Below are 23,209 nucleotides of genomic sequence, written 5' to 3'. Positions count from 1 at the left end.
CAGGATTTTCCGCTCGACAACGTGGGGTATGAATGGGTGAAGTATGCATGGTTGAGACATCGCGACATCTGGTAAGAATCAGCGAGCCATGACACCTGTCAGGTAGAAAAAGCAAAATGCACACCGGCCTCAAATACCGACCCTGTCCCTGACGGAGATATTTGAGAAAAACCGCATCCAACAGCTACTAGGAACGGGAGCAGCGGCACGCACGTGGATTTCTCACCGGGAATCTCGCGTTCGAGGCCGCATCGGCCAGCCGGCCCCATCTCCGCATCACTAGCGTAAACCCAATCAGCCTCACGCAACATTGGAAGTCAAGCAAAACGATCGCCCTCAGCGCCACAGTCCCTAGCAACTCCCGGTCGATCATAGGCTTGACCATATGATTTACGCAAGAAGAAAATAATGGACCGTCATTTTGTGGGACCAAGACAGATGTCAGGTTGCGAAAAGGGTCCAGTTAAGGACTCAAGGATCCCCAATCGAATGATTATTGATCACGTCTTTCTTTCTGCGAACGCGTACGACTCGTTTCGATATCGGTTCCGAATTTCTGTCAAGAATGAGGCTGTTCGCCTGTCTTTTCTTGATGCAGACGTTCGCTGCTCAAGCCCTCCCCCTACAGGTGCGGCAAGAGGATTTTCGGAACTCGAACGTTTTCATCGACAATGGCGAACTCCCACGGGATAGGTCGATCTTCACGATCATATCGCTGTTGTGCATGATGGTGTGCTCGCTATTACTGGGTAAGTTCTCCTTCCGTACCCAACCGATCTCGAGGCTAGACGATGGCCTCTGCAACATGCATCACGCCATCAAGTTTGGACCAGGCATGCGTTCACTTTCTGACACAGACCATAGGTTCGCGGTTCGAGAAACTCAAACGCCGCATTTTGAGAAAGCATCGCCTCATGTCTGCGCTTGTCTTCATGCTATACGTACTGGTCTTGATGTTCATCATCTGCTCAGCCGTTCTTGTGGCAGGCCAGGGGCTCTATACCTACGAGCTCTGCGTTGCGGGCACATGGGTCTGCTTGATCTTCTACACGCTCATCAAAGCTATCATGTAAGTGTGTATCGACGAAACCCGGTCATTTACTAACACATGGCAGCTATATCTTCTTGGTCGAACGCATCCATGTCGTCCGCGCGCCTTTCGTCAATAGGCGAAAAGACAAGATATACCTATGTTGCATGGCCATGATCGTCGTATTGTACGGTACTGTCGCCATCAACTCCTATCTCAACCATGTCACCGAGTTGCACGAATCGGACGGACGCTGCCACTTTGGCATTCGCGGCATCGCATCGATACCATTCACCGTGGTCAACTTCTTCACGAATATCATTCTGACTGTGGTCTTCTTTTACCTACTCTATCCGGTCGTAGGGTTGCCTGGTGCATCTACTCTTTCCAGGATCTTCAAGAGGAAGTCGAGTCAAAATGAGGCTACAGTGCATGGAGGACAGGATACGCCAGCTAGAAAGAATATCAAGACACTGCTGTGGAAGAGTATCATTGGGTCGCTCTTGATAGAGATACCAACGGCGGCGAACATGGTACAATTCTTCCTGACCAGGGGCGAAGAGCTGGGCATGATATGCCTTGCGATCTGCTTGGTGGACGTTTGCTGGGACGCTCTTATAATCCACTGGCTTACATTCAATTCTTCGGCGTCGGCGGCAGAGAAGGACTTGTCGCGATCGACATTGGTGTCTGAAGATGAGATCGATCCGATACAGGGACGAGTCCTCTCCCCATTGAGAAGTCGCGACGAAGCCAAAAATATCACGCAATGCACGACCGAAAAACCAACAGACGCACACATGGCCGGGTTTGACTTCTCGTGTGAAGGCGCTCGAGACTCGACGGCTGAGCTGATAAAGCCGGCACCTGTCAAACAATGACGATACATAACATAGCTCATCATATCATTCCATCGAAATTGTTTCCATGTACAAACCCATATCAATAACCTGACTTTCCTGGAACTATGCCGTAACACGGTCCGTCCTTCCCAAACATCTTCTGTAGATCAGCAACGATCACATCTGGTCTCTCATGCGCAGCGAAATGCCCGCCCTTATCGTGAACACTCTCATGAACGAGAGGACCTAGTGGCAGATCAGTCAGTATAGGCCACAACCTCATCGTCACGAGGATAACTCACCCAAAGTCTTCGCCCATACCCTCGGCACAACAGTAATCTCCTTAGGAAAGTGCGCAACACCCAACTTCACCCGATCAATCCACGTCGTCGTGCGCTCTCGATTCGGAATCAGATCTGTAGGGTTGTGTTGCGCTTCGTAGTAAATCCTGACATGCGCATTGGGACCTGCAGTGCTGAACCAGTATACACTAACCCAAGTAAGCACCTCGTCATCGGTCCAGGGATAGCCGTCGGTCCAGTCGATCAGCTTCTCGTAGATCCATGCCAGTAGAGCCACAGGGCTGTCAGCGAATGCGTAGGACAGCGTCTGTGGCTTGGTAGATTGTAGCTGGCGATACGCCTGGCCCTCGTTGAGAAACCACTCCGAGCGCTCGATTCCTCTACTCTCGGCTTCTGTGTAGGGAGTAATGGCGTGCTGCAGAGCAAGTGCAGGCTGCGATGTAAACGTCGGTGCCTGCGCGCGCACCATATTGATGTGACTAGCAAGGACATAGTCAGGATACAGCAAACCCATCGATCTCGTAATCCAAAACCCCCAATCGCCACCCTGCGTCACGTATTTCTCGTACCCAAGGTCCTGCATCAACCGATGGCACGTTTCCGCGTATTGCGACAACGCAAAGCCAGGCTTGCTAATCCTCTGACTAAACCCAAAGTTCGGTAAAGACGGCGCGACGACGTGAAATGCGGGTTTCCCTTCTTTCTCACCAGCTTCAAGGAGCGGAAGCAGTTTTGTTACTTCGAGGAAGGAGCCTGGCCAGCCGTGGCTGAAGAGGAGGGGTATGGCGTTGGGGTTGGAACTTTTCTTGTGGACGAAGTGGATGTCGATCTGCCCGAAACCGTCGACTTGGACTTTTTTGCGGTAGTTGGGTAGCTCGTTCATTTTGGATTCGGCGTCTCGCCAGGAGTAATTCGTTTCCCAGTGTTTTGCTAGTCGCTTGATGTCGGAGAGGGGTGAGCCGTAGGGCCATTGATCGGGTGTGTCTAATTCATCAGGGAAGTCGGCATCTGAGAGCTTGCGTTTAAGCTTTTCGATTGCGGAGTCGGGAACTGATATCGTGTATGGGTCGGGTTCTGGGGCCATGATGATTGTTTAGGAAGGGTTGCTAATGTTGAAGTTGGCAATGTTGCTACTACGCTCGTCCGCTCTCTAGTTTACGATGACCCCTCTTTTACATCTCAAAGCACGACAGCGCCCTTTTAGCTATCTGGGTAGGCAGGAATTGACGTCACAAATTAATCGTGTGTGGTTGCCTTGTCTGCTGCAGCGAGTTGTCACCCTTTACAACGCTTACTAACGTCGCGCCTGCAGCATGCACGCGATCTAGACTTCCGCTGGGGTAGTTTTCCTTTTTCAGGATCATGAATATTTCGATCGAGTAAGCGCAGGTCTGGGACCAAAGTTTTATGGTCTTGCTTTGCGCAACTGATGGCGTTGTCACTCAAGCTGAGTATTCGGTCATCGGTGAGATGACGCAGCTGGGTATCGCGAACAGTTGCTTAAATGTTGAGGGGCTTGTTCTCTTCCAGCAGTATACCTCGCACGATACAAGTAAGTGGCTAGCTAACTGACACAGAGTTGCAATGGAAAGAGCTCAAGAGAAACCTTGTCCAGCAACAATTATGTTTCCTAACAACTGGGCAGATACTGGAATTTCCACAGCGTCCGTCAAGTCCCCAAGCTCTCTTGACGTATATGAGATCGATTGTGTTGTTCATCAACAAATACCTAGGTACCAAGCGTGTTCAATTGAATTGGGCAGACGACACAATAACGTCTATAAGAGCCGAGCTAAGAGTAAGGCCGTCTACGGTAATTACGCAAAAGAATAGCAGTACGAGAGCGCCTCCGTCGCTTCCACTGCGGTGAATCGGTAAAAGGGCATCGTGATAATTTGCACAAAAAGAGCGCATTACACAGCTGTGGCGTCTGTATACGATAAAAGTGCGGGTAGCTTCAAACCGAACGAAGGCATGGTAACCCTTGTGTTCTCATTTCGGCGGCACGATGGTGCTTACTCTGACGTCACTGGGCAACTTTTCAGCTTCGGTACGACCGAATGCGAACAGCCACCGGGAGATTCTGACGCGTTACAAACACTGCAAAATGGCAGCGAGGTAGCGGGATGGGAAATGCATCAGGTTTAGAGAGTGACAAAATATGATGATACGAGAGAAAAGGATCAAGTTCGAAATATTAGGTATCGCATTATCGGTTTTAGGTGGTAATACAAGATTCGATCCATCCATCCCAACGTGATTCCATTACATCCTGACCATGACTAACCAGTCAATCCGTTCATGCTTGCCACCAAGGGCTTGAGGGTATCTACAAAGCGAGCATGGCAAGGGCAGCGGCACCGAGGATACCGACAGCCTGGGTAGCCTGGGCAGCGGCACCGGTGAACTCGGACATAGAAGCAGAGGGGGTCATGCTCATCATGCTCTCGCTGGCAGTGGGGGTACCGGTCATCATGGCGGAGGACATCTCGGAGGCCATGGAGGAAGCAGCAGACTCAACAGCGGAGGAGGCCTCAGACATGACGGAGGAAGCCATGGAGGAGGCAGAGGCGGCGGCAGAAGATGCCATGGAGGCGGCAGCGGATGTGGCGCTGGCGACAGCAGAGCTGGCCATTGAGGGAGCAGCGCTGGCACCGGGGATGTTGATGGGAACACCGGCAGCCTTGCAGGTGTCCTGGACGGCGGAGATGGCCTTGGCCTGGTCCTCCTGCTCGCAGGCACCCTGGACGCAAGGCTGGACCTTGCCGAGGAGCTCAGCACCCTTCTTGCAGTGGCACTCGAAGTCGGTGAGGGAGGAGCAGCCGTCGCTCTGGAGGGGAGCGAGGAAGCATTGAAGCTGGAAGGTGTTAGTTTGTGATGAGTGCAAAGGTTATCATGGTATGACATACGGCGCAAGATGGGATGTTGCTGAGCTGGGCAGTTCCAACGGAGGCCAGAGCGGCGAAGGCAGCGATGGTGAAGGTCTTCATATTGACGGTTGTCTTGGTGTTGATACGGTGATCGGTGTAGTAAAAGTTCTTTGATGTATGTATAACGACAGTTGAAGCTTGCAGGAACTCGAACAGGAGGCTCCCATAAGCTCTTTATATCAAGCGGAACCGTAGGCCACCCGTGTCCAGGTGAGAAACAAGCTAGCACCCAAGTGGCTCCACACTGGGCGTGTTGTTCGCCCCCGTTCGAGATCTTCAAGCAGCCCCTGGAGGTATTGCTCGATGTGGTAGCGCGTGATGACACTACCCCAGACTACGCATCGCTAGCTGCGGCTCGTCGAGGCCGGACTTGTGAGGGCAGAGTCTATTGCCACACAACTAGGCGCGGCGCGCCTTGCCAGCGAATGGTCGTGAATCATGAAGATTGAAAGAAAGGAGATGGTACCGCGTAACTTTCTCTACAACTTCTTGAGTGTCATGTAGAGATTGCGAGGAGCGTGTAGTGCTATTGAACCGAGTAAGAACCCATCCGATCGTCGATTGGACATCATTGGTGAGCATTGGTGTTGGGCGACGGCGAGCTCCAGCATAGAACAGGGATCGAATTGATCAAGGCGCCAAGAACCATGCCGCAGAGACTAGAAGCTTTTGCTGATTGGGTCTCATGAGGCCAGTGACGGTGCGGCCGTTCCCACCTAATCGCTTCCGGGACTAGTGTGAAGCGAGAAGATCCGGGGCAGCCCTGAGGCTGTGAAGCCACGCAACGAGGCAAAACCAACCACTATGTGCATCGTCGCTTTGCGCAGATTTTCAATCGTCAAAGTTCTCATCTCCAGTCCGGCTGGGTGGCCATTGGACGGCGGCAAGCGCAAATGCGACACAGGAATCGATATATGGCGCAGGATCCAGTGTTACAAACCCCGCGACATCTCGACCATTCTCGGCCAAACATCCGGGATAATCCATGCTTACACCCTTTGGCTAAGCTCGGTCGCGCAGGAACATGGCTAACCCGCCGAACGGATGCGCCATCCGAACGTCCACCGCTGTCTGCGAAATTCCCGGCAAAAAGACGGTGGCATGGCGTAAGACTGGCGGCCTTGTTGTACCTGCATTCGTGTGTCTAGGCAGCTGTAAGAAATATGCTTGTGTACTCCTATTCCCAAGAGACGAAATACCTACTTCTAGGCACAGGACACTTTCTTTTGAGTTACTTTGTGGTGGGTGTGCCGCCAATACGACCCTGTTGCTGAAGTGCAAGGGTTTAACCGTTCCTGCGTCATTTCGTGCGGAGGTGGCTTTCCTCCTCTGGAAGGATCTGACGACTCGGTCTGGCTCTCCATTCAACTTCCTCGGCAGCATGTGCTTGACCGCGCGCCGTTCAGCTGCTTTTGCGCAATCCTGGAGCTATGAAGCGGAGAACCCGGAAGATCTGGGGAAACAAGCATCGTCGCCGTGACAGCTGGGTTTTCTGTATCCACAGGTTCGCGACAGTTTTGCGCAGTCATAAACGTGGTCACGATGCAGGAAACATGTGCGCGGTGCTGACAGCATCTGGCATGTGAGCTTTGCGGCGCAATATTACAGTGCCATGCTGTACGAAGGAGAGGCTCACTCGTATCCCCTGCATGTCCCGCACATTCTGATGTGTGCACGCGAGCGTTGGGCATTGGATCGTCTAGCCACGACGAGTATTGGACGATCCAAAGTTGGCACCCATGTGAATAACCAGATGAGGGCTCTTACGTACAAATTACCGGTCATGTAACCCCATTGAGCACCCAGCATTGCGTCCTGGGTTCCCTACTGCGGAGTAAGACCAGTCGGCTCCTCCGCTTGGGATGTGTGCATTGGACCTTCCATCCAACCGCCATAGACCACCGTCATTTACTCGAAGCCTGGATTCTTTGCTTCCCAGGCTTGTCGAGATGCTCAATCCAGATCTCACGAAGATGAAGTATGCTGTAGTCGAAAGCAACACTGTGGTATCATGTCTTGCCGACTTCGTTCGGCTTTCGCGCCCGAGCTCGATGAATCTTTTCGTATGTAGCGTGGGTTGAGAATTCTGTGTTGGCGTACGACTGTTTGTATGCAACAACCTAGAATGCCTTTTCAGGGTAGTTGGGAGACCGAACTCATGAGTTTATTCATGTTACCTGTCAACCATGAGTACAATATGATGCTTGCATCGGTGTGCGCTTGGTATCAAGGGATACAGTGCTGCTTGCAGACAAGCGTCGTTGATGGTTGGCGAGAAGCAGTTGAGGGCCACGACCATGTTCAGCCTGGGGATAGGTACAACAACCACATACTCTGTCTTGGCAAGAATCGTCCAGGACGGCAGTCACAAGCTCCAAGTCTTGTCCTAGACGGGGCCGCTGTACCACAATAAACAACCCATTCAGCAACCATTCAGACGATTTCCGCAATAGGGATTCGAAAGCTGTAGAATTGCGTGCAGAATGCGACAGATGGTTTGACGAGCTAAGCGATACTTAAGGTAGCAAGATGTGTTCTGGGTAGACACTCTGGTGAGAGAGTGTTTGGGCGGCGGAGATGATTAGATAAGATAGTGCTCGGCCTTAGCTCGGCTTAGCTCGCAAGGCGCGCTAGTGAAACTTCGCGATGGAGAGTCGACGACCAGCAGTTGGCCTTCAGCATCACCCCATAAGTCAACACGTGAGTCTCTCTTATCACTGTCGCTTCAGTCGCGAACAGCCACAGCTAATCTTGATGCAGTAATCCTCCTCCCCTCCACATCACGTCGCCAACATGGCCGAAACCGCAGCTTCGCGACCTCTCAGCACGGCGGAACAGCTTATTCGATCCTCGTCGAAACGGACACGCGAGATATTCGCCGCCGATTTCGCGTCATCAGCGGCGCTAGATCACGCTTCGAATGGCAGCTTCTCAATCCACCCAACCACACCAGCGCCCTCGGCCGCCGCAGACCAGGCCAGCGTCGCATCGCGCATTCGCAACGAATATGAGCATGTACGCGAGCTACCACCCGCACTAGCTGCGAAGATGGCCAGCGCAGCATCTACAGCGGCCGAGCGACGCAAGAAGATCAAGGCACAGAACGCTGAAGAGAAGGCCTCGGATCCTAAGATGCAGAAGATGATTGATGGTGTCTCAGAGAAGGCGGACAAGGCGCGTGATGCACAGTCGATGCAGTTGGCAGTGAGAGCAGGAGGCAAGGGCGCTGCACCGAACGCTCATGGACCTACGCCAAGCAGAGACCAGACGTCCAGCGCGTTGGTCAGGAAGGACGTGGTTCGCCAAGCGAAGCCCGACTGGCATGCGCCGTGGAAGGTCAAGACGGTTATTAGCGGACATATGGGATGGGTAAGTTATGCGATAGTATTATACAAGAGAGCGACAGCGGCTGACTACGTATAGGTGCGATCGGTGGCGATGGAGCCTGGAAACCAATGGTTCGCGACCGGTGCCGCGGACAGGACAATCAAGCTTTGGGATCTAGCCAGCGGTCAACTGAAGATTACCTTGACAGGACACATTTCTGCAGTCAGAGGACTTGCAGTGAGCCCGAGGCATCCATATCTCTTCTCTTGCGGAGAAGACAAAATGGTCAAATGCTGGGATCTCGAGACCAACAAAGTCATCCGACATTACCACGGCCACTTGAGCGGAGTCTACTCGCTTTCGCTTCACCCGACTGTGGATGTGCTCTGCACCGGAGGACGAGATGGTGTAGTCCGCGTTTGGGATATGCGCTCGCGCAGCAACATCCATGTTCTCGGAGGCCACAAAGGAACCATTTCCTCGATCCAATGTCAAGAAGCCGAGCCCCAAGTCTTGTCTGGAAGCATGGATAGCACAATACGACTCTGGGACCTAGTCGCTGGAAAGACTCGAACGGTTCTCACACATCACAAGAAGTCGGTTCGCTCTCTCGCTACACATCCTACTGAATTCACATTTGCATCTGGATCGGCGCAATCGGCGAAACAATGGCTGTGCCCGAACGGCGACTTCATGCAGAACTTCTCGCCGGTCAACAGCATCATCAACACACTCTCCGTAAACGAGGACAACATCATGTTTGCCGGTAGCGACAACGGCGAAGCCTCGTTCTACGACTGGAAGACAGGCCATCGGTTCCAGCATGGCGAAAGTATCGCACAACCGGGTTCTCTTGAGGCCGAAGCAGGTGTTATGTGCTCGACATTCGACAAGACCGGCCTGCGTCTCATCACCGGAGAGTCGGACAAGTCTATCAAGATTTGGAAGCAGGACGAGAACGCCACGGAAGAGACACACCCGCTCGACTGGAAGCCGACACTTGGACGACGGAAATTCTAGATGGATATGGTCGGGGCAGACGAGAAAGCTTGTGCATAGTATCGGAGTTGGAACGGCGTCATGAATGTAAACTATTGGGATCATGGCATTATCTGCATTGGAGGTTATACCAAATACGAGGAGCGCAGTTTTCCACGGGGGTTGATAGCGCTCAAAACTCTAGCGCAATCCAGAAACTTCATAAGGTGCTCTCTATGTTCTACACTTGTTGAGTTCGCTGTCAAGATCAAGATACTAACGCTTGTATACTCGCTGAATACGATATACGCGGGTCGACGTCAGCAGTGGTCTAAGCTCGAAAGTGGGTTGTCCAAAGAACACCAAGCCTCCCGCACCCTCAGCCATCCCGCTCAAGATGCAGAAACGGGCGCCACCCGCACGATTATGGCCCCCGTGAAGCGCAGAGATCTGGTCTTCGCCGCTATCGCCGTCTTCATCGCCTGGGGGTACCTGACCCATTGGCAGCCGAAGCTGCACTACCTGCCCTACGCCTTCTTCGCCGGAGTACTCGCGACGCTTGCCCTGCTAGCATGGCTCACCTTCACGATCGCCTGGGACACAGACCTACGAAGCGGAGGAAAGGTCGACTATGGACCGCGCCATGTCGCCTTCGTTGCGCCGGACAGGTGGAAGGCTGAGAGGGAGGCTTTGGACATGAGGAACATGTACATGATGGAGCCGCTATACCCCGCGTCCTTCATGATATCAGACAGCATCGACGTGCTCATTGGGCTGATACTGCGCGACTTCGTGAAGAGCTGGTACGGCAGTATCAGCAAAAGCCCGACATTCGTCAACGAGGTGGACAATGCGATACGGGCTGCAATGGGCGAAGTTCGGGAGCGCATACTGGCAGTAGATATGGTCGAGACAGTCGTGTCGCGCATGATACCTCTCATCACCGATCACTTGCGGGCGTCCTACGAGGCAGAGCGCATAGTTCGCGGACGCAAGCTGTCGCGGAACATCACAGATTCTGAGGAGCTTGATCTGGCCATCGCAGCCAAATACAAAGAGGGCCGGTTGCACCCGGCGGCGTCGTTGGCATACTCGAATACCAAGCCTATACAGCAGCAACATCTACGAAGCATCGTCACGCGACTACTGCCAAAGATTATGCCTGCGAACATGTCAACCAGTCCCGCTGTCAATGTACTGATCAAAGAGCTTGTGGCCTGCGCAGTCCTCTCTCCTGTGATGCAGATGCTTGCTGACCCAGATACATGGAACCAGCTTATGGAGGGATATGTAAGAAAATCCCCGCTCATAGTAAACCGTCGCTAATCTATTCAGGGACGATCGTTGATACAGGAAAGGAAAACTGTCCGCAAGATTCGAGCTGCTCTCGATGAACATGCTCCGCCCTCACCGAAGAACCCCAAGAACGTCCAGTTTCCAAAGCTTGCGCCCGGCGATAACGAGCGACGATTCGAACGTTTCATACGAGCCATTAGGCAGACCAATACTCTTGCAGATGCTAGACGATTTCGCAGCGAAGTGTCAAGTCAATTGCGGAAGGATTCCACGGTAGAAGATCAAGACCCTGTCTATCTGCGGCGTCTAGAAACAGCGCGACAGATTCTGGATACAAAAGTCAACAACCTCAGTGCTGGTGGCTCGGTTCGGGCAAAGGTTGCCGCACAGGAGAAGCCGAAGCACAAGCGTACTTCGTCCAAGTTCGCGAACGCGTCTCTACGCGAAGTGCTGTACGATGCGTCAGGACTGTCTTGCTTCATGGAGTTCATGGATCAGGCGGACTTGATGCGGCTGGTGCAGTTTTGGATCGTGGTGGACGGCTTTCGCAATCCATTGGAAGTAGAGACTGAAGAAGCGCCAGACTATATAGGCTCGCTTCCTGCATGGACAGAGTCTGACCGTGCAGACCTGGCGCAGATCTACGACGGATATTTGTCGAACCCGGAGTTGAAGATACTTCCCGAAGCTCGACAAGCGGTCTCTGAGTTTCTCAAAGCCGGGCGGAAGGCGACTCCGCAGCAGTATCATAATGCGCGACGTTCTTTGCTCCAAGCTCAGACGGCGGCGTACGAACAATTACAGGAACCCTACTTCCGAAGGTTCAAGAAGTCCAACTTGTATTACAAGTGGCTGGCCATGGACGAGGCGGCGAACGCTCAGAACAGCAGTGTGAATACGAGGACTGTAGCGCAAACACTCGACAATTCGTCTGCGGCTGCCCCTGCTATGATTCGCACCCAGTCAAGGCAGAAGAGCGCATTGCAGATACCACAAGGAGACTTGCGCCGAGCCGTCGCATCGTCATCAGATCTTAAGAGCCAAGGAGCCGTCAAAAACGCTGAGCCACCTGCACGCCGTTCTTTGGATGTACATAGGTCATCATCTGCACGCGCACCTCTCTTCGACGAGGACTACGACTCAGACCCTCTCGCACACTCAACCGCAAGCCTCAACTCAGACTTTGGTCATGACCGCTCCAATGGCAACAATACGCAGGTCGTCGATGCTATGCAGGCTGCCATCATCGACATTATGGACGAGCCTGAGGGTTCGATATTCTACGAGCCGGGTCTGAAATCGCCACTAGACAGTGTTTCCATGCGAGGATCCGTCGATCTACCACGAGCGTCATCCCCAGCCCCGCAAGCACAATTGCAGCAAAGCAAAGACAGTCTCAAGCCAAGCATAGCGTCCCTTGGCTTGGTTGGAGAGCCCAGAACGCGCGGTGTCTTTGATGATGACCTGTTTGGTGATGAAGAAAGGTTCATGGAGGACGAGATCGATGACCCAGTCCCGAGGAGCAAAGCAGAAGAGGAAGAGATTCACGAGGCGGCGCCTGGAGACCTGGGTCTCGCCGAAGCTATCGATGCACTAACGGCTGATATTGAGCGCCTGGTATCCCAAGAGTCTATCGTCGACTCTCTTACATCAAAAGCTGAGTTGACAAACAACGCTGCAGAACTGAGGATCTTGCGAAAATCGAAAGCCAGCCTTCAGCGTGAGATACAGAGGAAAGAGCTACAGCGTCAGCAGTACATCGTCCAAGAAAGCGACAACAGCTTGTACGGACGCGCGACTGTGTTCATTCAATCAATCATGGTCGGCACAGAGGAAGACGGCAAGGAGTATGCTATGTACGTCATCGAAGTACGACGACGTGCTGGCGACCAGATGCCTGCCGCTACTTGGGTCGTCTCACGACGATACAGCGAGTTCCACGAACTGAACAAAAGGCTCCGCGCCAAATTTCCCCAAGTCCGAAATCTGGAGTTCCCACGCCGGCAGATGATGCTGAAGCTCCAGAAAGACTTCCTGCACAAGAGAAGGCTTGGACTTGAGAAATATTTAAGGGAGCTTCTACTCATTCCAGCTGTATGCCGCAGCCGCGAACTACGCGCCTTCCTCTCACAAGCTGCGATCAGCCCCGCCGATGCCCTGCGAAACCAGGACCCAAACTCCAACGACTTCGTAACTCGCATCTACAACTCAGTCGCAGATGGTATGGAAGAGTTTCTAGGCAACATACCCGTCCTCGATCAGCTATCCGTCGCAGGCCAAAACCTCATATCAGCCGCAACCACCCAGCTTGCCAACACAAACGGCGCGACCGCCCAACCGGGCAACCTGTCTTCCTCCGGCGTTCTGGTCGCGGGCGAACCCAACAACGACGCAGAAGCAGAAGCCGAACTCCTCGCCTTCGAAAACAAAGAGCTCGAGCCCTTCGTCAAACCAATCTGCGACATCTTCCTCGAAACGTTCGAACTAAACCGCGAGAACAACTGGCTCCGAGGCCGCGCTGTCGTCGTAGTCTTGCACCAACTTCTTGGCGGCACCATTGAACGCAAAGTCCGCGAATCTTTCGATAACCTACTGTCTGAAAACAACATCGTCAAGTACATCGACACGCTGAAGGACAGTATGTGGCCTAACGGCAGGATGAAAGTCGGTGTTGAACGAACCAGCAAAGATAAAGAGAACAGTAGGAAGGCGGCGAGCGAGGTTCTGAGCACTCTCGTCCCGGAGTTGGCGAGTAGTGTTGTGGGGAGGCAGAATGCGCAGTTGGCGGCGAAGAAGATTGAGGGGACTATCAATAATACCCGGTTGAAGTAAGTTTACGGAATGGTTCTTGGGTGGATGATGCTAATGAGGATGCAGTACACATATCGCTTTCACGCTTCTCGACGAGATGGTGCAGGTTCTGTTTCCGGATGTTGGGACGAAGTGATGTGGGCATGAGAAGAGCATAACTGGCGTTCGGGACTCATCAAGGTGGAGTATTGGATTTTCTTCAATGCCATATTGTCTATGTTCTTCTTATTGACATTCTTGTGTTTCCTGTTCGTTCCGTCTATGATTGATGGGTGACCACCTCGCTCTTTCCTCTTCTTACTCGCATTACGTCATCACAACAGGTTCACAGTGGAAGGGTGGCATGATGCGTTCAACATCAGTTTTCCGAAGTCACGATAAAGGGCAGGTGATATATTTAAGACTTGCTGCACCGTCGAGACTGACTGATACAGGCGCCCGTATGCTCATGCAAGAATGTTTGCGCTGGATACAGCACTCGCGGCACTGCTGTCTACGTCCGCCCCCCCACCGCTTCACGTCTCACTCTCACCTCTCACCACACCGTGCAGGGTTTTTCCGGCGGCTAGCGTCCGCACAAAACATACAGTCGCTCCTTCCCAACGGAGACTATCACCAACACCATCCCTACAGCGACGCATCTTCTCACAGATCTTGCTGAAACCTACGCCCGAACCAGCTCACGATGTACGGGCGCGGCGACGGACGCAATCCACGAGGCGGCCGTGGTGGAAGAGGTGGCAGAGGCGGAGATCGCGGTCGTGGACGTGGTGGTTCTACCCAAGGCAGGCACGATCGCAACACAAAGGATTCCAAGCCCGCGAGGGCCAAAGAGACGGATGAGCAGAGAGCCGCACGAAAGTCCTATAGCTCATGGAAGCGCCGCCTTGGTGAGTCGGAAACTGATCCAACGACCATGCGACGCCTCTGGGAGGGTGCTTTTGGCATACTCGAAGCTGGAGACCGAGACTGGCGACAGCAGCTCCCGCAAGACCTCAACGATGATTCGGATGATGAAAGTGGTCATCGTCATATCCTCGCCATTCTGAACTCAAAGGTTGTCGGCTCGGACTACGACACCTTCCTCAGCAACGCCCGCCATTTCCTACTTACGCTTACGCATTCCTCACTCCTTCGATGTCTTGCGATCGATACACACGTCGGTTCCATCTACAACCTCTTCGGTGGTGTCGGTGGGCGGACTGCAGTCTCATATCTCCAGCGGGTTTGCAAGGCTCTGGTGGCAGCTCGGACATCTTCTTCGGCATCTACCAAGGACCACGAGACGACCCTTCTCGCCATGGCGACGGCTCTCTTCGAGCTGTTGAGACGTGAGCGTAGAGCCCGGTTCAACGATGAGATCATCCCGCTGGTGGACTCCATCCAGGCTGTAAGCGACCTCTACAAAGACTTGGTATCGCCAGATACCTCAACACGAATAAGCAATCGCCTCCATGATATTCGAGCCCTGGTAGCTAGAGCTCACGGACTCCTCGCCGAAACCACCGGTGACAATGGGGTTGAAGACGACAACTATGCTGGCGGCCCTGTATCATTCTACCCAAGAGACATCGTAGTCCCCTCGGACCGCTTTGACAACGACAAGAAGGACATTGGCGACATGGTAATCTTCCCGACCCGGGATGAGATCATAAGCGATGCGAAGGAATATCTGCCCTATACCGATCCCGACCAGCCACACTTCCTTGAGGATCGCGTGCAACGCCACATAGATACTTACTTCCGCCTGTTGCGCCACGATATCTTCGGTGAGCTGAAGGGGTCATTGGCTGGAATCATGCATGCTGTATCGCAAGACGCCAACACGTTGCTTCACCCCAATATCAGCCTAGGAGATATACGCGCCAATCAGTACACCAGCGCTCGCGTCAGCTATGTCACACTCGACAAGCGAATGGGGTTGCAAGCTCAGATGGAATTTTTGCAGCCTGCGATAGTCCGCAAGAAAAGTGTTAGCCAAAAGGTGAATTGGTGGGAGGAATCAAGGCGATTCGACGAAGGGTCGCTTTTGTCCTTCATATGGATCCAGGACAATGTCGTTCAACACATCTTCCTTACTGTCTCAAACAAGGACACTGATCCGACAAAGGAGTACAGCTTGACACACCACAATCAAATGGCCTACATGACGGCTAGCCTGGTAACTCAAGATCGAGCAACGGTCAAGATGCTCATGCAAGCCAACATCGGAGCAGCCCGGGGTGTTCTGCTAGAGTTCCCGAAGGTCATGCCGGCGACCTTTTCACCCACTTTGGAAAGCCTACAGGCGATGCAGCGACTGAATCGTCTACCGTTTCAGCAGTGGGTTGTCCCGGACAAACACAATGACCGTCCTTCGACGCCTAAGACTCACGAAATTCCTCCACCTCTATACGCGCGCGCGCCTGGCTTCAAGTTCCCCGTGACTGCTCTCCTGAAAGATGGCAACAAAGAAGACTCTTTTTCTATCGAACCAACATCATCATGTGACGACCAGGCGTTACTCGATAAGCTGGAGGCCAAAACGCAACTTGACTGTGGACAGTGTCGCGCGCTCATTGCTGCGCTAACCCGAGAGTTCGCCTTCATCCAAGGACCTCCAGGAACGGGAAAAAGCTTTTTGGGCCTACAGATCATGCGGATACTGCTGGGGATCAAGGAGAACAGCGATCTCGGTCCTATACTCATCGTATGTTACACTAACCACGCCTTGGATCAGTTCCTCGAACACCTAATCGATATCGGCGTCCACAAGCTCATCCGGGTTGGCGGCATGAGCAAGTCCAAGAAGCTTCTCAACCACAGCCTGCGCACCGTCGGCGAATTGGAGACGAAGACCAAGTCAGAAAAGTATATGGCGGCGATGAACTATCAGGATCTAGATCAGAATGAGAAGGAGGCCAAGATGCTCTTTGGTGGTCTTCATGGCTTGTCGAAGCGTCCGGACTGGCATAAGCTCAAAGACCATATCCACGAAGAATATCCGAAGATCTACAATCAGTTCCGTTCTGTCGATGACGAAGGCTTCAAGACAGCCGGCCGCCACCCATTCGATGTATGGATCGCCGGTACTGAGGCATATGGCCAAACCTCATTAACTCAAAGCGAGTTACAGCAGATAATCCAGCGGGCGACTGCAAGCGTGTTCTCTTTGTCAATGCTTGAGAGAAGCGCACTTGTCGCCTCCTGGGTATCGCAAGCTCAAGGAAACAAGGTCAGCGAGCTCTTCGAAATCGTCAATAGTGCAGCCAAGACTCAACGACAATTGAGCAATATCCATGAGGAGTTGAACCGACGACTGCTAGAAGAGGCTGAAGTCATTGGGGTTACCACGTCCGGCTTGGCGAAACGTATCTCGGTTCTCCAGCAGGTGAAGTGTAAGGTGATCATCTGCGAGGAAGCCGGTGAGGTCATGGAGAGTCACATGATCTCGGCGATGCTTCCCGATGTTGAGCATCTCATCCAGATTGGTGATCACGAGCAGCTTCGGCCCTCTGTCAGCAACTTCCGCGACTTATCGCTCGAGAGCGAGCGAGGAAAGCTTCACGCGCTCGATAGGAGTCAGTTCGAGCGACTCTCGATCGGTGAGCCCGGGCGGCCTCTGATGCCTGTTGCTCAACTGAATGTACAGCGTCGAATGCGCCCGCAAATCTCTTCGCTGATTCGCGAAACCATCTACGATAAGCTCAAGGACCATCCGTCTACCATCGAGCTGCCGGATGTTGTTGGTATGCGCCGCAATGTCTTCTGGCTCGACCACACCAACTTCGAAAACGAGAAGGGTGCAGATACACATGATACGAAGTCCAAGTCCAACTTGTGGGAAGTCAAGATGGTGCATGCCATGGTCCGGCATATCGTTCGGCAGGGTGTGTACAAGCCCGATGACATCGCAGTCTTAACCCCATACACTGGCCAGCTTCAGAAACTCCGCGCCGCGATGAGCAGCGATTTTGAGATCTGCCTCAGTGATCGAGATCGAGAAGCGCTTGAGAGGGACGGTTTCGCTGTAGAAGACAACGATACAGCAAAGACCGCAGTACCCGCTCACGAGAGTTACCAGGGCAAGCCGCTGGAGAAGAAACAATTGTCGGAACTATTGAGGGTTGCGACGGTCGATAATTTCCAAGGAGAAGAGGCGAAGATCATCATTGTGTCTCTTGTGCGAAGCAACGATAGACAGAACGTCGGCTTTCTCAAAACGACAAACCGTATCAACGTTTTGCTGAGTCGCGCTCAACATGGCATGTACCTCATAGGTAATGCAGATACCTACTCTAGCGTCGACATGTGGCAGAAAGTCATCGGGATGCTACGTGCGACCGAATCAGTTGGGAAAGCTCTGGCTTTGCGTTGCCCTCGACACCCTGATACCGACGCCCAAGTACAGCAGCCTGACGACTTTCACAAGTTGAGCCCTGAAGGTGGTTGTAGGGAAGCATGCGCCGACCGTCTCGACTGCGGCCATCAATGTGGGGCCCGATGTCACTCGGAAGCCATGCATGAGGTTTTCCTTTGCGAGCAGCCGTGTCAGCGCCGGCATCAGCCCTGCGACCATGCATGCCAGAAGGCTACATGTGGAGAGCCTTGTGGGAAGTGTATGATATTGATGGACCACGTACAGCTTCCATGTGGTCATGTCAAGCACGGCGTCGCCTGTCATCTCACCCAGAATCCTACCAGCATACCCTGCGACGTCAAGATCTCGAAGCGTGTACCTGGCTGCGAACACGATGTAGTCTTGAAGTGCTCGGTAGATGTCTCCAAGAAAGACTTCAAGTGCCCTACACTGTGCAACACACCTCTATCGTGTGGTCATCCATGCCCCGGAACCTGCGCTCAGTGCAATACCAAGGATATGTACGATCAGCCGGTGGTGAAGCACGCTACTTGCAGGAAGACCTGTGGTAGAAAGCATGGGACTTGCAATCACGACTGTAATCGCCGATGTCACGATGGTACGGATTGCGGTCTTTGTCAAGCGCCTTGCGAAGTAAGTGATACCTATCAATTTTGTGACACTTCTCTAATCTCATTCAGGTACGTTGCAAACATACCAAGTGTCCACAGAGGTGCCACGAGCCCTGTGCTCCGTGCGTTGAGCCTTGTGCATGGTCCTGCGAGCATCAAGGCGATTGCAAAATGCCTTGCTCGGCCCCGTGTAGCCGCTTACCATGCGACGAGCGATGCACCAAGCTTCTCCCGTGCGGTCATCAGTGTCCGAGCATTTGTGGGGAAGTATGCCCGGTCGAGTATTGTCAAGAGTGTGGCATGAAGCCGGAGGAAGAGCCAGACTTGATCATGGGGTCTCGTTATGCTAAAATCGACCTGGATCAATCGCCCATAGTCGTTCTCGGTTGCGGTCACTTCTTCACCACCGAAACTCTGGACGGAGTCGTCGGCCTCAAAGACGTGTATAGCGTCGATACGAAGACGGGCGCCTTTACCGGACTGATTGAGGACGCCGAGCTGTCTGCATCGATTCCACAATGCCCCAAATGTCGAGAGCCTGTCAAGCAGTATGTTACCCAGCGCTACAACCGGCTCATCAACCGAGCTGTCATCGATGAGATGTCCAAGCGCTTCATCGTCAACGGTCAACAAGACTTGCAGCAACTGGAAGGCCAGCTCATAGAAGTCAGGAAGGACCTCGAAAAGTCGCGCATGTCGGTTGTTCCCGATAAGCCAGTCCAGCTCCGCGGTCAGGAAGCTCACGAGTTCACCATGCAGTCCATCAACGACGAGATTAACAATCGCGCAAGGGATACTATTCAGCTCCTAAACGCAGTCAAGGCGTTTCAGCTTAGGATGGATACCCGACACCAACCGACATACAAGCTGCACCAGGCGACCGTGCATAGTATGGCGCGAAGTGAACCACTGGATGTTGAGCTCGCAAGGTTGACAATCGACTCGTCCGAAAAGTCTGCCAAACGCGATCGCGATCAACGCATCACCCTCGGCGGCCGCCTCCTCGAAATCAAGGTACGCTGCTTAGTGTTAGAGGAGAACTTCGAGATCATGCGTACTGTGGATCAGAAGCATTTCCAGAGTACCTTGCCCCTCAAGTTTCCCAGTGGTTCACCCGTTGCCAAGACGGATCGGTTCCTCAAAGACACGAAGAGGCTCATTGATGACTGCATACGTGAGAGTCTGCCTAAACTTGCGGTTGAGGCTACACTGCACTACGCTCGAATCGCCCAGTTCTTTGGTAGTGCTCAGTCTGATAAGAACAACGATCGCGCAAGGGCCATGAATTACCGCAACACCGCCAAGGACCTGTTGGCAAAGGCGGACACGCTTTGTGAGAGTTCCTTCAGTGGACGGGATAACTTGCGACAAGCTGTCGTCGCTGCATCGAAGATGCTCAGCAAGGAGTTCTACGAGGCAGTGTCCAAGGAAGAACTGGAATCTATCAAGAAGGCCATGGTTAGTGGACGTGGCGGTATCGCGACTCACTCTGGGCATTGGTACAAGTGTGTGAACGGCCATCCAGTAAGTGCCTCCTCTCCGATCTGAAATATCATAATCTAACACAGTGCAGTTCGCCATTGGAGAATGCGGTATGCCCATGCAGCAAGCGCGCTGTCCGGAATGCGGTCAGCCCGTCGGTGGCCAGAATCATACTGCCGTCGCTGGAGTATCACGCGCCAGGGAGATGGAGGATTGAAGAAAGACGGATTGGCGCTTCGGTGATATTGCGAAGCTATGTGCGTCGTTCCAGCCTCATCTAAAATGTTCTGTCGGTAGATGAGTGCCGTAGATCTCGATTATCTTCGCCCAAGCTCTTGAGGTGTAGCTGTGTCCGCTATCATAATGCATCAGCATTTGCGAGAAACGTACTATCGTTGCAGATGTTGTTCGTGAATCGCGTTGTGGTTGAAACGATAGTACGTAACGTAATAGGGCGAGATAGCGAGACCCGCGCTTTATCTTTGACCCTGACTACCAACGGTTCTCGTCGACCGCGTCCAGAATAAGGCCTGCGCCGTGGACGAGCACCTGGGAAAATAACCGCCAGCCGTTATTCGACGGTGGAATGACCAAAAGAACATGTGTTCCGTTATAAACGAAATGTGTTATGCAGATCAACCATGATGGCCAAGTTCACGATGTCTTGACGGCAGATGGGAAAACGGCGCTTGGTGTTCTGCTATCTGGGCAGTAGTGCCGAATTGCCGGCGACTAATTGCGATGTGCAGTGTCGCTTGTCAGTTTTCAGTTTGGCAATCCTCCCTTGGCATATCGCGACGAACTATGGAAACGGCGATGTCCTATACACGCCGTACCTGAAAGAGTACTGCAGCGCTGCATGCCATGAGCGCTCTCATGACACAGTACCAGCTTCGCACGCGACAAAACGAGGCTGCGAAGAACACGATATGCACCTCATGCGTCCCTGCAGCACACGAATTGAGGCCATGTGGGCTGCCCTGGAGACGGCAGCGCGAACCCCTGCCATGCTTAAAAAGTGGAAATTTGACCCTGCCACTAACGACGTCGTTGCCGCTTCTGATTGGCCTGCCCACAAGCTTCTCCGCGCTTCAAGGAGATGAGACACCTTGCCCTGAGCGCCGCCAACCGCCATCGCACGCCGGCGACTCTATCGCGTGATCACGATCCCGTCGTGTTTGGAGTTGTTGCGGACATCCAGCGGGCGAACAAACGGGTGCGCGCAAAAGCAAAAAAGAATCAACTGTCAAACGTCGCAAGAAAACTGGAGGGCCCCCAACCAAACAGAAACAGCACAGCATAAAGGAGTTACCGCGATCAGCGAATCACTTTCGCTTGCGCTGCCAATATCCCCATTCCAATTACCATTTTGCGGTCGCCCGCCTCAGGCCCCGTCACAAGATTGGTGTAGTAATCTTATTTTTTCCCCATCCGTTAGCCGCTTTTCCCACTGGCCCCCGTCCCCCCAAGGGGAATAACACACAGGCAGGCGAGCAGCAAACCTATCGTGAAGGGAGCGCGTGAGCCCTGTGCCCATAGTTTCAAATACAGCCGGGGATCCTCCCTTTGCTCATCTCTCGCTCTCACTTTGTTACCGCAAACCTTTACGCTCATTACACTGTTTTTTGCTCGCTCCCTGCAGTTTTTCACTGTCAGTCAGACTGTCTGTTCAACGCGTCGTAATCATCAAGCAGACTTTCTCCACACTCTCTTATTAAACTCAACGTCTGTCGGTCCGTTGCTGTCCAACACGTCATACGAAGCCCTAAACACACTCGCTGTAATTACGATCATTCAACACGAGACAAGACTATCAAGATGAAGTACAACACTATCACGCTGGCGTTGGGTGCGCTTGCTATGGGCGTGACCGCTCAGGGTGTTGCGTAAGTTTACCCTGTTCTCCACATCTTTCCAATCTGCGGTTGCTGCCTCACCCGCAAACGCGACGCGACTACCCGCGATAATCATCATGACTACAATGTAGATCCATGCTAACATGCTGGTGACGTAGGCCCGAAGTCCAGTCGTCCGTCCTCATGGAACTCGCGCAGGCGATCCCTTCCGACCAAGTCGCCTACGCGATCGCCTCGTCGTCTGCGTTCGCCGCTGAGATGGCTTCCTCGCTCGCTGCTGGCAACACGCCAGCTTGGTACCAAGCACTCCCCACCGACGTCCAGAGCCTGCTGCCCGAGATCTACCCGGCCATGGTCACACCGACACCTACTCCTACACCTACCCCATCATCTTCGTCGAGCGCGTACGTCGCGAAGAGCAGCAGTGTTGTTGAGACATCCAGCTCCGCCATGGTTACTCCTTACCCCACTGGAAGCAACAGCACCATGGCCATGCCCACCATGAGCGCCACCGGCAGCGTCACCGTCTCACTGCTCCCCAGCCCCAGCGGCAGTGCCTCGCCCTCTCCAGAATCCCCTCCTTTCGAAGGTGCAGCTTCCAAGATGTCTGTCGGCGCCGGTCTCGGTGCTGCGGTCATGCTTGCTATGCTCGCTTTGTAGACATACCTTGGTGTATCTACCAACTTTGCTACTGTTACCTTCGTAGCACTGGACCGCTGAGCATGGGTAGCGGCTGGTTGCTCCTTTCTTCACTCTAACGTTTCTTTACGACGCGATGCTCTTATCCTTCTTGGGGAAAATGATTCGCAATATACCTTTTTGACTTTTTTGTGCTTGGCGAGGGGAGGGGAGGAATGGCAGGGTGGATTGATGCATCTTTATGCGGTGGCTTCTCCGGCTGGGATTATTGTAGTTGTTTACGCTGGTTTGGTGGATTCAAGGACGTGGATGTGGCCGGATGGATGATGGATGTTGGGTAGATAGTAATCCGTAGTAGCTTAATATTTAATCAGTCGACGCAGAGAGATGGAAGACCCTGTGATAAGTATGCCTGAAGTCGAAGCCTGACGATGAAGAGACGTTCAAGGTGAAACGGTCTAGTTATATAACGTTCGAGCACGTCCGTGAGGAGGGGGAGGCTTGTAAGCAACACGCGTCTTCCTCGTGTTGGGCTGAACCTAGACCCACGCCGTTTCCCTACACTGACCCACAGTTGGCACTGACGGAATCTACGTCAGCTTGTTACGAAAATAGAACGATGGGTTGAGAGTACACGAGGGTTCAGGAGTGATATCCGTTGTGGCGGCTTCTCAAGCACTACACTTGGTATGTGATGGTGTTGGAGGCTGCTACACACATCTCGGTCTCAACGTATGGTTCTATA

The 23,209-nt window shown here is 53.1% G+C and overlaps 6 protein-coding genes across 6 annotated transcripts; 4 read left to right on the top strand and 2 right to left on the bottom strand.

Annotated features, from left to right (window-relative positions):
- Positions 1-835: 835 nt before the first annotated feature.
- Positions 836-1,911, top strand: J4E78_005090 (uncharacterized protein; the record flags this gene model as incomplete). Its single annotated transcript, XM_049365712.1, has 3 exons — positions 836-839; positions 865-1,069; positions 1,116-1,911. The coding sequence occupies 3 exons, from the start codon at positions 836-838 to the stop codon at positions 1,909-1,911; spliced, it is 1,005 nt and encodes a 334-aa protein (XP_049222427.1).
- A 61-nt stretch (positions 1,912-1,972) lies between these two features.
- Positions 1,973-3,258, bottom strand: J4E78_005089 (uncharacterized protein; the record flags this gene model as incomplete). Its single annotated transcript, XM_049365711.1, has 2 exons — positions 1,973-2,118; positions 2,175-3,258. The coding sequence occupies 2 exons, from the start codon at positions 3,256-3,258 to the stop codon at positions 1,973-1,975; spliced, it is 1,230 nt and encodes a 409-aa protein (XP_049222426.1).
- A 1,245-nt stretch (positions 3,259-4,503) lies between these two features.
- Positions 4,504-5,164, bottom strand: J4E78_005088 (uncharacterized protein; the record flags this gene model as incomplete). The annotated part of the gene is made up of 2 exons (XM_049365710.1): positions 4,504-5,031; positions 5,084-5,164. The coding sequence occupies 2 exons, from the start codon at positions 5,162-5,164 to the stop codon at positions 4,504-4,506; spliced, it is 609 nt and encodes a 202-aa protein (XP_049222425.1).
- A 2,733-nt stretch (positions 5,165-7,897) lies between these two features.
- Positions 7,898-9,451, top strand: PRP46 (pre-mRNA-splicing factor prp46; the record flags this gene model as incomplete). The annotated part of the gene is made up of 2 exons (XM_049365709.1): positions 7,898-8,473; positions 8,528-9,451. 2 exons carry the CDS (start codon positions 7,898-7,900, stop codon positions 9,449-9,451), a joined length of 1,500 nt encoding a protein of 499 aa, XP_049222424.1.
- Positions 9,452-9,835: 384 nt separating this feature from the next.
- J4E78_005086 (uncharacterized protein) lies at positions 9,836-20,186 on the top strand (the record flags this gene model as incomplete). Its single annotated transcript, XM_049365708.1, has 6 exons — positions 9,836-10,699; positions 10,745-13,533; positions 13,583-13,637; positions 14,325-17,940; positions 18,810-20,011; positions 20,061-20,186. The coding sequence occupies 6 exons, from the start codon at positions 9,836-9,838 to the stop codon at positions 20,184-20,186; spliced, it is 8,652 nt and encodes a 2,883-aa protein (XP_049222423.1).
- Positions 20,187-21,787: 1,601 nt separating this feature from the next.
- Positions 21,788-22,485, top strand: J4E78_005085 (uncharacterized protein; the record flags this gene model as incomplete). The annotated part of the gene is made up of 2 exons (XM_049365707.1): positions 21,788-21,855; positions 21,984-22,485. 2 exons carry the CDS (start codon positions 21,788-21,790, stop codon positions 22,483-22,485), a joined length of 570 nt encoding a protein of 189 aa, XP_049222422.1.
- Positions 22,486-23,209: the final 724 nt, after the last annotated feature.

The sequence above is a fragment of the Alternaria triticimaculans genome (genome assembly GCF_023758025.1).
Source record: "Alternaria triticimaculans strain BMP 0046 chromosome Unknown scaffold_6, whole genome shotgun sequence".
NCBI lineage: Eukaryota > Fungi > Ascomycota > Dothideomycetes > Pleosporales > Pleosporaceae > Alternaria > Alternaria triticimaculans.
The sequence above is the reverse complement of the archived record's forward strand: the minus strand, read 5'-3'. Positions and strand labels throughout refer to the sequence as shown.